The sequence below is a fragment of the Siphateles boraxobius genome, unplaced genomic scaffold (assembly GCF_051911475.1).
Source record: "Siphateles boraxobius isolate OS27281-9 unplaced genomic scaffold, OSU_SipBor_1 130, whole genome shotgun sequence".
In the NCBI taxonomy this organism is placed as follows: domain Eukaryota; kingdom Metazoa; phylum Chordata; class Actinopteri; order Cypriniformes; family Leuciscidae; genus Siphateles; species Siphateles boraxobius.
In genome coordinates this window covers 36,401,748-36,413,734 of record NW_027508734.1, presented here as the reverse complement: position 1 = coordinate 36,413,734, position 11,987 = coordinate 36,401,748, and the positions used below count along the sequence as shown (strand labels likewise).

The 11,987-nt window shown below is 34.9% G+C and overlaps 2 protein-coding genes across 2 annotated transcripts; both read left to right on the top strand.

The window, feature by feature from the left end:
• The first annotated feature begins 781 nt into the window (after positions 1–781).
• LOC143736649 (protein C19orf12 homolog) lies at positions 782–1,745 on the top strand. The gene is made up of 2 exons (XM_077227313.1): positions 782–954; positions 1,267–1,745. The coding sequence occupies exons 1-2, from the start codon at positions 795–797 to the stop codon at positions 1,530–1,532; spliced, it is 426 nt and encodes a 141-aa protein (XP_077083428.1). The 5' UTR covers positions 782–794; the 3' UTR covers positions 1,533–1,745.
• Positions 1,746–9,065: 7,320 nt separating this feature from the next.
• Positions 9,066–11,281, top strand: LOC143737626 (protein C19orf12 homolog). Its single transcript, XM_077229346.1, has 3 exons — positions 9,066–9,186; positions 9,422–9,590; positions 9,694–11,281. Exons 2-3 carry the CDS (start codon positions 9,431–9,433, stop codon positions 9,957–9,959), a joined length of 426 nt encoding a protein of 141 aa, XP_077085461.1. The 5' UTR covers positions 9,066–9,186; positions 9,422–9,430; the 3' UTR covers positions 9,960–11,281.
• The last annotated feature ends 706 nt before the right edge of the window (positions 11,282–11,987 follow it).

Here is an 11,987-nt window from a genome sequence, read left to right as displayed (position 1 = left end):
GCTTTTCAACTAATTGTTCCTTATTTTACTCATTTATCTTTAATCTCAAAATGTCAGAAAAGACCCACCTTATGATAAACATTATTTGTAAATGATTTAGGCTATACATAGGCCTACAGTAATTTGATTCAGGTGTCTGCTGAGAACTGACTTGATCTTGAAGAGTAAATGCATAAACTAATCTATAGTGAGATGCCTCATGTATTGTGTTCATATTGATATTGTCATAGAGATAGAAAACACAAATTAAAGCGAGAGGTCAGATGAGCAGACTGCAGAATTGTGCAAGTAACTTGAGCAATCCCACTCTGATTTCACCCAAAGTGACTGTAACAGGCGTCTGCTACAGCTCCTCTTTATAGAACAAAAGGTAAGCTCTTTAAAAACCGAGTTGCATTATGGCAGTTTAATTTAATTTTTATCATATTAATGCACATTATGTATCCTAAGTGTCAAAATTATTTATAACAGTAATGAAATGGACTGTTTTGTTTTTAAAATGACATTAATAATTTTAGTTTTTAAAGATAATATTGTGTAATCCATAATGTCAAATATCTCATAATTGTCCTAAGATTAACCTTAGTTTCTATTATTTTTACATTATTTGATTACAGAACGTGAAATATAAATATGTAGAACTGTCTGTAATAATATTTGCTATCATAAAATCAATTGAAATAGGTCTAGTTATACTCGCAGATACTGCACGTGAACTGGCAAAGCATTAGAATATCAACGTGACTTTCAGTTCTCGTTTAAGGGGGAATTCTTATTTTTCTCTTGACATCACAATGAGCGGGCGAGTGGATGACGTTATGCAGCTTTGCTGTGAGGTCTCAGCCAGCAGGAAGATGAAAGCAGCAGTGAAGAGCTCTGGAAAGGGAGCTGCAGCGGCTGGCGGAGGTGCTTTTGTCGGGGGAATGGTTGGAGGCCCCGCCGGTATAGCTGTTGGTAGGATCATGCCTCTGTTTCCCATGCAATCCACAAACTTTCATCATGGGGTGGTGTTATATTATCTTGAATTTGTCTTTTTTTTAGTAAGGTGACGTCAACACCAAAAAAGAATTAAAAACATAGGCCTATGTATATATATATATATGTTACATTATAGACATGTATTATAAACACAAGATTAATTTAATCTATATTATTATCTAATATTTTTGTGTTACAATTTTTTTTTTTAAAGTTTAACACTCTTTATAAGTATAGCTTTAATATAAACAGAAATTAATCCTATTCTGTGTATGAATATGTTGATAGGTGGTACTTTGGGAGGTCTCATGGGAACCTGGATGACCAGTGGCCAGTTCAAACCTCTTCCTGAGATCATCATGGAGCTGCCTCCTAAATATAGGGAGAAACTGTACTCTGATGTCATGGCTGCACTGGGCACACTGGACTGGACAGACGTCACTAGCCTCATTGCTCTGGTTATGGGCAGTACCACTCTGCAAGAACGAGTGCTTGCTGCTATACTCTATTATGCCACGAAAGAGCTCAAGGCCGAAGTGCAGTATGCAAAATGACCACTAAAGGATTAAGGTCAACAGCCAGGGTTTCCAGATCCTGGTACTGTTTGGTTATGTATTAGATAATCCTGTTGCTTTTGTACTAATGTTCATGTTTTTCTGCAACTCCTGTTCAGGCTCCTCTTAATCTTCTGTCTTTCTATATCAGTGCCATTTAAACCATTAGCTATTTCTGTACAATGCAGGTTACTCTAATAAAGCGCATGTCATTTCTGTGGCTAAAACATATTCTCTAATAAATTTATACCTCTTCTTTGGGATGGATTATTATTTTATTCATTTTATACGTTTTACTAATTATTATAATATATACTAATACACTAAATTATAATTATTTTATATGATTAGTAAATTATATGGAGTTTAAACCAATAAACTTTTAATTCTCATATATATATATATATATATACACATTTACAGTACTGGTCAAAAGTTTAAAACACGTTACTATTTTTTATGTTTTTGAAAGAAGTATCTAATACTGTCACGTTACGTACACACACAAACAGGTAAGTTCCAAAAGCAGTAATTTATTTGGGTAATCCGTATTTACAACAGTTCAGGCATGGGTCAAACTCCATAATATCAATCCAAGACAGCACCAAACAGAAACAGGCAGACTACAAAGTGGTGTGACGAATAACAACGACTCCGTAACAAACACTAAAACAGACAGGGTATATATAGCCTACACACACAGAACTAACAAGGTGATGGGAAACAGCTGAGTGCAATGAACTGACGAGTGACAGACAGAATGCTGGGAATTGAAGTCAATCGTGAAAGACACCGTGAGAACGAGGACCTCTAGTGACAACCCAGGGAACACAAACCAGACACTCTGACAAATACTCATCAACCCTGCATTTATTTGATCAAAATTTTATTTACAATTTAATATGATGTTTTTCTATTTTAATATACTTTAAAATTTAATTTATTTATTTGATGCAAAGCTGGATTCACTGATGAATAAAAAGTTAAAAAGGACAGAATTTATTCTAAATAGAAATCTTTTCTAACAATATAAATCTTTAATATCACTTTTTATCAATTTAACACATCCTTGCTGAATAAAAGTATTAATTTCTTTCAAAAAAAGAAAAACCCTACTGACTCCAAACTTTTCAACGGTATCCACCTTATTCTGCTCTTAACAATGGGCGCCGCTGTGGTGAAGAGATGAGTCCATAGATATCATATCTATATGATGTCTATGGATGAGTCCACCTTAGGACCCCATTAGTATGCTAGTAGTATTCCTGATCTAAATATGTTCTCGCGATAACTTGTAGCTAACGTGAACTGTTATAGCTTTATGTGGAATGCTAAATCCCGCTGCTATGGTAGTAGCGTGATTTTTTTTCCCAAACCACTTCAGCGGAAATCCCGCCCTGCAGCCGATTTCATTGGTTTAGGTTACAGTGACGGGTAGGTTTAGGGATCAGTGTTTGGTGTAGGCAATCAGTACAGTGATTGACATGACCAATGAAAACTTTTAAATCGGCTGCAGGGCGGGATTTCCACTGAAGTGGTTTGGGAAAAAAAATCACGCATGGTAGTACCCCAGAGTGCAAGATAAGATGAAAAATAAAAGATAAAAGCAGTTTGTTGCCATCAAGTAATACATTTATTTGTATAGCGCTTTTCATAGTAGGTTGCGTCAATAGCAGAGGAAAAAGGCCGCGAAATTTAAAAATACTACTTTTATTGTGTCACGAAATGTAGTTTTAAGAGTTTTTCAGTCGAGAATGTAGTTGCTTAAAGCTCAAATCTGTGGTTTATTTATAAAGATAGCGCCTATTTAAAATTTTTATCTGACGTTTTCGGAGTTGTGAGATCCAGGCGATAACCGGGCGCATAGCGCTCATGTAACTGGAACAGCCTTACCTAGGCTAGTCCTTCTGACGTTTGCCGCTGGCTCTGATGTCTCTAGTCTAGTGGTTGAACATGAGATATAATTCGGCTTGTATAAATCGATCTTTGGTCTCATTAATCTATAGTTTGTTCCGTGGCAAATCGTTTTGGCTGAGGGCAAAGTGAAGTCTCATAACTTTATATATTTAGGCTATTTAACTTTAACGTTGTAGCCTGCTGACTTAGTTTGACTGAATCTTTTAACTTGCTTTATTTCTTGACTTGTATAGCTTCTTATACCTTTTAGGCTACTTGTACTTTAATAATGGCTATTATTGATCAATAAAATGAAATTTAACAAAAAGAGACAGGGTTGTGTCATTTTATTTCATATAGCCTATGTAAGAATATTTTAATATATATAAAATATGATATCACCAACACGTCATGTATTTTTTCATGTATGGAATGGGAAGAATTTCAGAGTATGTTGTCTTGAAAGAAATCAAGCATTACTGGCAAAGGCTGAAAAGAGACCATGCCTTTCTAAGAGCTTTTAAAAACAGGTTGCTGTTGATAATGTAGGTAAACAAAGTTTTTGTTCTGTACTTAGCTAATATGATGTACTGCAATATTAAATATATAATACTTCAATGTGTATATAATATAATGAACTTTGCTGCTTTGTAAATTTAAATCAGGAACGGGCAACTCGGTCCCTTTTTTAGGTCTCCTTTTGAGGTGGAGTTTACCTCCAACCTTAATCAAGTACACCTACATTTTTTTAACCAAAGTCTTCAGGTTTACTTATAGAGAATTATAGGCAGGTGGGTTTGAGGTTGGAGCTATACCTGCAGGACAGTGGATGCTGAGGATGGCAGAGTAGCCCACCTCTGCTTTAAATCATGCAGAACATAAGCTGACCCGACTCTCCTTTAAAACAACTTAATTTGAATTGTTTGTGTTTTTTTTGTTGTTGTTTTTTTTACTTTTAGGACTGAAGAACATCTGGCAATGGGCTGTCACAACTTCTTTTTCTGTTTGTTGAGAAAAAGCAACACCACATCAGTGATCACATCTTCTTTTCATCAGTTAGGGTACAACTGAACGAACTGTTTAGACGAATAAGAACATGATAGAACATGAACATGATATAGACATGTACAGGGAAGAGCAAGACAAGTATAATAATCATTAATAATATAATAATTATTTTACAAATGCAAAATCAAATCTGTTTTCTGTATCGTAGTTGACTGTATGGGATTCTGTGGCACTCATTTGTGTGGTTTCAGCAGCGGTGAATGGATGTAGGCCTAAATGTATTTTGATGATCCATTTTTGTTTTGTTTTTTTAATATATGCTATTTATCAACTTAATGCTGTATCCTCCAATAAAGTGTTGTGCAATAAAGTATGGTGAATATGGTGTGAACGTGGTGTCCTGTACAGTGAATACAACATTTTACTAGCCTCATACGAGTTTATTTCATAATAAACAAACAAACAAAAAATCCTACATCTATTAAAAATGGAAGCATGCACATTACTGATGTCAGAAATGTAAGGCACAAAAAGAGGGGGTGAAGATGAAATTTTGGCAAAAAATTAACAAAATTTGTTGTCCATGATGAAGACAATTAGATTGTACTGCCCTTCCACAGGGGTCCAGTAACAGCCCTGGAAGAGCACACAAATGCACATTTCAAATGGCTGTAACTCAAAGTATGAATAGGATAAAATTGGCAGGACACCTGCTCTTGCTCTATCAAAAAAAATAACATCTCAGGCTGTCCTTCATATATGTCATAATGGTTTGCACAATACACATATTTAGATATCAACCTGTCCATTAAAGATATTATTTTTTTAAAAATGACTGTTTCATTACTAAATGCTTTCAACTACATTACCCATAAATCTCTGTCATTCTATGAATGGAATGGGAAAACATGGCTGTTATTTGTAGTTCATTGTAGAGTGCACAAAATGCTTAGGTTAGGGTTGGGATCTCTGCAAAGGAGTACCTTCAGCAGGGGTAAAGTGCTTCTAACATTTACAGTGTATGATTAGGTATAATTTTAATCACATCTTTATTTTCATTCTCCACCATTTGAAGTATTGGAATTAAAATAAATGTAACTAAAGTATAATGAATCCACACAATTTTGTAATCAACTTCCAATATTTAATGATATTTCAAACTGTTTGCTATATACATATATAGGATATATATAGGGGCCATTTCCACTGCATCTGGATGTTGCTGTTTTTCCGAATTCAAGCACATATTTTTACTCTCCATCCCCCACCCGAGACGTAGACATTGCACTGCCTGTGCGCGAATTTCTTTTTAAGCGTTTTTTTTAAAGCGTACACACCATCATATTTACGACATACATGTAAAAAAAATCACTCGATTATTTCTGCACTCTTTAAACTGATGCTTTGATTGATTCGTGACAACTCTGTCTCAGTGGATTTTTGCGAACGGGCATCGTGGCGGCCATCCTTTCAGGTCCTGTCTAGGTGGGACTCATCTCTTCACGCTTAGAAATGATTTACATTGGATACATTTTATACACAAGGTGAAACCAAGGTTTTGTGCATTTCTTAATGAGTTTATGTATTTTATAAAAGCCCTTAAAGTGATGAAAAAGAAGAATTCAATAAATAGTTTTGTATTAAAGAAGAATACGATTTAGAAAACAAAAAACTCAAAAACCTAGCCTTATTTTTTTCTTGTTGTATTGTATTTCTTTTATGCACCTGTTCTGTATATTCTTATGCATTCTATTCTAATGTAATTCTAATTTTTGCACACTGTCGATCGAAAGGGCAATATATATATATATATATATATATATATATATATATATATATATATATAATATATATATATTAAAATAAAAATATTGGAATTAAAATAAATGTAACTAAAGTATACTGAATCCACAATATATATTTTTGATCAACTTCCAATATTTAATGATATTTCAAACTGTTTGCTATATACATATATAGGATATATATAGGGGCCATTTCCACTGCATCTGGATGTTGCTGTTTTTCCGAATTCAAGCACATATTTTTACTCTCCATCCCCCACCCGTTCTTATGCATTCTATTCTAATGTAATTCTAATTTTTGCACACTGTTTGTCGATTGAAAAGGCAATATATATATATATATATATATATATATATATATATATATATATATCACAGGTTTTTAGAAACAATTTTTATTATTTATATTACGACGTATATTACAATCAATAAAACATTGTCATTTTTAAAGACACTTGAAATGGCCAATGAGAACGTCTCTCATCTTTTTTTTTTAATGCGGGGACAACAAGGTTCAGCGAGCTATCTACGCCTGCTGCGTTGTGCCTTCCAGTTTGCCCATCTAAGTAAAAACAGTGAGTGATGTTACATAGCACAACAGACTTTGCGCGTGTACACATGCACGTGTTACAGGATGTTTGTGTGTTTTTCAGAGTTCCTCAGCCAGTCCAGCCCCCTCGTCCACCAAGACACGACCCAATCATGCCAAGGGGATGCTCATTATGGTTTAGCATTCTCTCCCATATAGTATACATAACTTCCAACCCAACTTCAGTCGTCCTCGGGCAGGGGCAGCCCTACTTATTTCACATATTTTCTAACCAGCACATCACTGCGGCGTTCTGAGCAAGCAGCGCTTAATCTTCATAAAGCTTCGAACCGGAAAAGGACAACCGACTTCCTGTTCAAACCCGCTATGAATCATGGGTAAATTCGCTAACCAGCAAAACGGTGGATAGACCCATAGATATCATATAGAGACTATGGATAGACCTTATGCAGCCCCGCCCCTTTTCATCGCTCCGCTCGTTGTCTTTTGACTTCCGGTCTGTATTTTCACAGCGATCTTGCATAGGTTTGCTAAGACATTTGCTAAGACATCTGGGGCCTGTACCATGATGGTAGTTGAACAAACTCAGGGTTACAGGATTAGTTTAGAGTTGACAAAACCAAACCAGTCCAACCAGGCTTTGTTGGTACCATGATGCTGATCATCAACTTTCTCTGTCAACTCAGGCTTTGATCCTGAGTTTAGGAGTTTAAGTGTGACATCAGTAGCGAACAGCCAATCACATGTTGAGAGAGAGTGAAACTGAGATTAATTTATCGCGAGAGAAGCAGCGCAATTCACTTATTAAATAAAAGTATAAAAATATTAAGAATTTAAACAAATTTACACAGCAAGAAGAAAACAGCTGTCTATGAAAGAGGACAACTAAAAGAAAAAGTCTCGCTATTGTATATCAGTGCAAGTAAAAGTTCTGAAGTTATTTTATACAGCTGATAAAGGTATAGAGAGAATTGAACATTTAAGCTCACATGTAGTCATTTTATTGCTTCATGATGCTAAAGCGTATTTATATTACCTTTATATATTTATTCATTTAAACTGCGTAATAATAATTGATGAACTAAAATTGTACATGTGTGATTGATAAAGGGTATAATAATTGCATAAATAATATCTAAATCATACAAATTTATTATTCTAAATAAGCATCACTAAAAACCAGACGATATTGTCTGTAAAAAATAATTTGCTATGTAGTTACCTTTAATTTGGAGTAGAAACAGGTGGAGTGACTTTATCGCATCAGGCATGTGTCACTTTGCTCACAGCTGATTGGTCCAAATTCGGTTTGCAACCTCTTACCTGGAACATAACCTGCCCCGGACCAGGTTAGCCGTGGAGCGTAAGTTACTATGGCGATGAACACTGCTAAAAGCCAAACCACTTTCATGGTCCCTAAAACCCAGGGTTGATACAAATTAAACTGAAACATAGCTGGCTAGCGACCTAAACCTGCTTCATGGTATAGGCCCCTGCTTTACAATGCTTATGATAAACATAACAATGCTCATGAGAACTTTTGTTAACTCTACAAAAAGTAAATCCACTTCACCAGCTAATTACTCCTGGACAGCGATGCCATAGAAATATACAGAGCGACCGCAAAAACGGAAGTTCAAAGACAATATTCTAAAGATGACGGCACCCACGTTTCTCTGGTGCATAAGGTCTATAGCCTAAAGTATATTGCTACAAAATAGACTAAATATTAGCCTAGTGTATATTGTTATAAAATTTTATTTTAAATATATTTTAACTTTTTATTTGTCAAAGAAAAAAATGCCATAAAAATGTTATAAAATTAAAATGTAAATTAAAAATAGTAATGTTTCCAAACTTTTGACTGGTACTATTCAAACCTTGCCTGAAAATTATAGACCTAGGCTATATATATATATATATATATATATATATATATATATATATATATATATATATATATATATATATATATATATATATCAGCCAGGGTTTGAATGACTCAGCTTGACGAATGCAGTCATTTTTACTTTTACTTTCTACTTGGTCGAAATTTTATATATTTTCCCTGCAATGTTTGTCTTCTTGGGTGTCACAGTTTTAAGAATGGTAACATTTATTATTTATTTAATAATTCAATTCAGTTTTTAGCCAACTACAACGACCTGAAAATCAATTTAATAGCTTGTGACACGTAGCCTATTTTAAGTGTGTGTCCATCTGACTAGTCAACAGTCAACAACATTCAAATGTTTAAGCGCAGAGACAATAGGTCCTTTATGCCTAAAAAGCTGAGCAGAGCGCGGAAGTGCATGTAAATATAGGCATTCATGAATGTGATACCGAAAGTAACTTTACCATTAAAACCTGCTCGAGTTTAAAGAAAGACACTAAGGTAAGAACTGCAATTAAGCCTTGTTGAGTAAAATCAGAGATGTTGTTTATAAAGTAGGCTAGCTAGAGAGTAGAGACTTTTTTTAAAATTGCAGTGCGTCGATCCTATTTTCTCAAACAGGAAAAGTAGCGAGGCTTCAAAAATAGCCTATCCGAAATGATTAAAGAAGTTTGTGTGTCGTTTGCAATTTTTCCTCTTCTTACATGTGTATCGTTGTTTATTGATATGTATACAGCACGTCAAAATGACAAATCGAAAAGATGATATTATGAAACTCTGCTGTGAAATCTCCGCAAATAAGAAGATAAAAGCAGCATTCAAGAGCTCAGCGAAAGGAGCCGCAGTTGCTGGTGGAGGTGCTTTTGTAGGAGGTCTGATCGGAGGTCCAGCTGGAATAGCTGTTGGTAATGTTTACCCGTGATTTCATGCAATACTCAAACGTCTAGTTCACTTATTAACCACAAGATGGTGCTATAGATTGCTTTTATTTATTTATATTGCTTACAGGTGCTGCTTTGGGAGGAGCGCTGGGAGGATGGATGACCAGTGGCCAGTTCAAGCCACTTCCTCAGATCATCATGGAGTTGGCTCCTACACAGCAGGAGAAACTGTACTCTGATATCATGGCAGTAATGGGTACACTGAAATGGACTGACCTCCCTCAGTTAATAGCTCAAGTTAATGGGAATACCACTCTACATGAGCAGGTTCTAGCTGCTATACTCAACTACACTAAAACCCAGCTCAATGCTGATGTGAAGTATGAAGATTGAACACTGAGGGGGAATGTCGCTGGTTTAGTTACCTTTTTAAATTACAACTTTCGATTAGTCTTTCTGGTTCTTTAAGGATTTAGTGGCATTTTGTTAGCAAAAAGTATGATAAAAATATCTTCTGATGTATTAGAAACTGTTGTTATGGGATAATGTGGGACTAAAAATGGTTGAAACACTGGGCTATTTGTAACAGAACTAAGTCCAGTGTTGGGACAAGCTAGAATAATGTGGTTGCTACAGTTTTCTTGATGTCACATGTATGCTACAAAATTTTAATCGGAGTGGTCCAAGACCTGAGGAACCCCTAGCGTAGCCAGAAAAGAGTCTCTGGGTGTGCATAAGAAAAACTGTGTGTGCCACATTTATTGTCAGATTAATGTGCAATAAACCCCCATCACTAACTTTACAGAGTAGATTGGGCTGATGTGTAAAACTATACTGAGGCTCGCCACATAACCATAATACTATATAAAATTTAACTCAGGGCTCGACATTAAGCCTTTTCATGTGCTTGTCCTTCGAACAAGTAAATCGGTCAATCAAATCACTTGTCCAAGCAAAAAAATTGCTTGTCCAGAAAAAAATTCAATAATAAAGCAATATTCTCATCAGTGTTCAGTTAACTTTGACATATTTAAATCTGCATATTTATATTTTAACCTTTATAAAGAGCTTTTTTCCTTAATCGTTTTATGCTTAATCTTTCATTTTAAATTCTTAAATTTGATCAATAAATTAAATTAGAATAATAAGACCGCATATGGCGGCTAACAATCAAATTAAATAATTGACAGTGAAAAATTACAACGGCATTAAATAATGTTATCAGATTGTTTTAAAAATTTGTTGAATATACAAATATGAAATATTGGAAAGAATGATACTTTTAAACACGAAACTAAACCATTAATAGGTGGCGGCAGATCACCGTCTTAATGATTGAGTCATTGAGCCATTAATTCAAACGAATCGTTCAAACGGCTGAATCGTTCAAGAATGAGGCAGTAGGTCATTTCATCTTTCAACCGATTCATTCAAAGCGCTGAATCATTCAGTAATCCAGATATGTGTTCCGGTGAGATGTGCTGCGGTTCTCCTTTGATCTTTGTTTGGAACTATTTTCGCTGCTCAAATACAACAAAAACGTCAATATTGTGTCTAAAATGTAATTACATTAAGTGACTTAATATTAATTGCTTGTTTATTAAACATATGAAATCAGTGACACATTTTAAATTGTGATGGTAGCCTATTCAGCACTCGTGGTCGTGTGATGTTGCTTAACTATTATCATATGTTATAAATATAAGAACTCCACATTGATTTTTTTACCGCTGTATGTTCATTAAGTTTCTTTGTTTGATCTGCGCTCATTTGTTTCAATTTCTCTAGCAACCTTAGAAATCGTCAGATAGTCAGCGGCTGTTTACGGATTGGTTGGCACTTGGCAGTCCAAATGTCGGCAGATATTTTTTTAACAATAATAATTTAAACATTAAATTACATTTTCAAATAACAAATTGTAAGTAAACAACAATAGGCAAGTTTAGAAAACACTTTTTATCAAGACTTAAAAATATATATTTTTTATTTTTAACCCACAAGGGAAGGATTTGTTATTTTTTTTAAATTTATTTAAGCCACACAAATCCTTGCATCCAGTAAATGATGTGTGTGTATTCCAAGTTCAAGTGTGACAAAGGTCCTAACATAGGCGTAGCCACGGGTGTGCCGGTGTCACCCACAGTGGCAGCTGGCACACCCGTGGCTACGCCTATGTTAGGACCTTTGTCACACTTGAACTTGAAATACACACACATCATTTACTGGATGCAAGGATTAGTGTGGCTTAAAAAAAAAAAAAGATTCCCTTGTGGGTCAATTTGATCTCCATTAATTAATGGAATATGAGTTTTTTTTAATTACTTGTCAAAAGAAATATAATAAATCTCGCACAATCTAGAACAAACACATACACAAGGCATGACACACACACACACACACACACACACACACACACACACA

Excerpts from the sequence above, each read along its gene's own strand:
- LOC143736649 (XM_077227313.1), top strand. The coding sequence starts at position 795 with ATGAGCGGGCGAGTGGATGACGTTATGCAGCTTTGCTGTGAGGTCTCA. Across the intron at positions 955-1,266 it reads CCCCGCCGGTATAGCTGTTG|GTGGTACTTTGGGAGGTCTC; the intron begins GTAGGATCATGC and ends ATATGTTGATAG.
- LOC143737626 (XM_077229346.1), top strand. The coding sequence starts at position 9,431 with ATGACAAATCGAAAAGATGATATTATGAAACTCTGCTGTGAAATCTCC. Across the intron at positions 9,591-9,693 it reads TCCAGCTGGAATAGCTGTTG|GTGCTGCTTTGGGAGGAGCG; the intron begins GTAATGTTTACC and ends TATTGCTTACAG.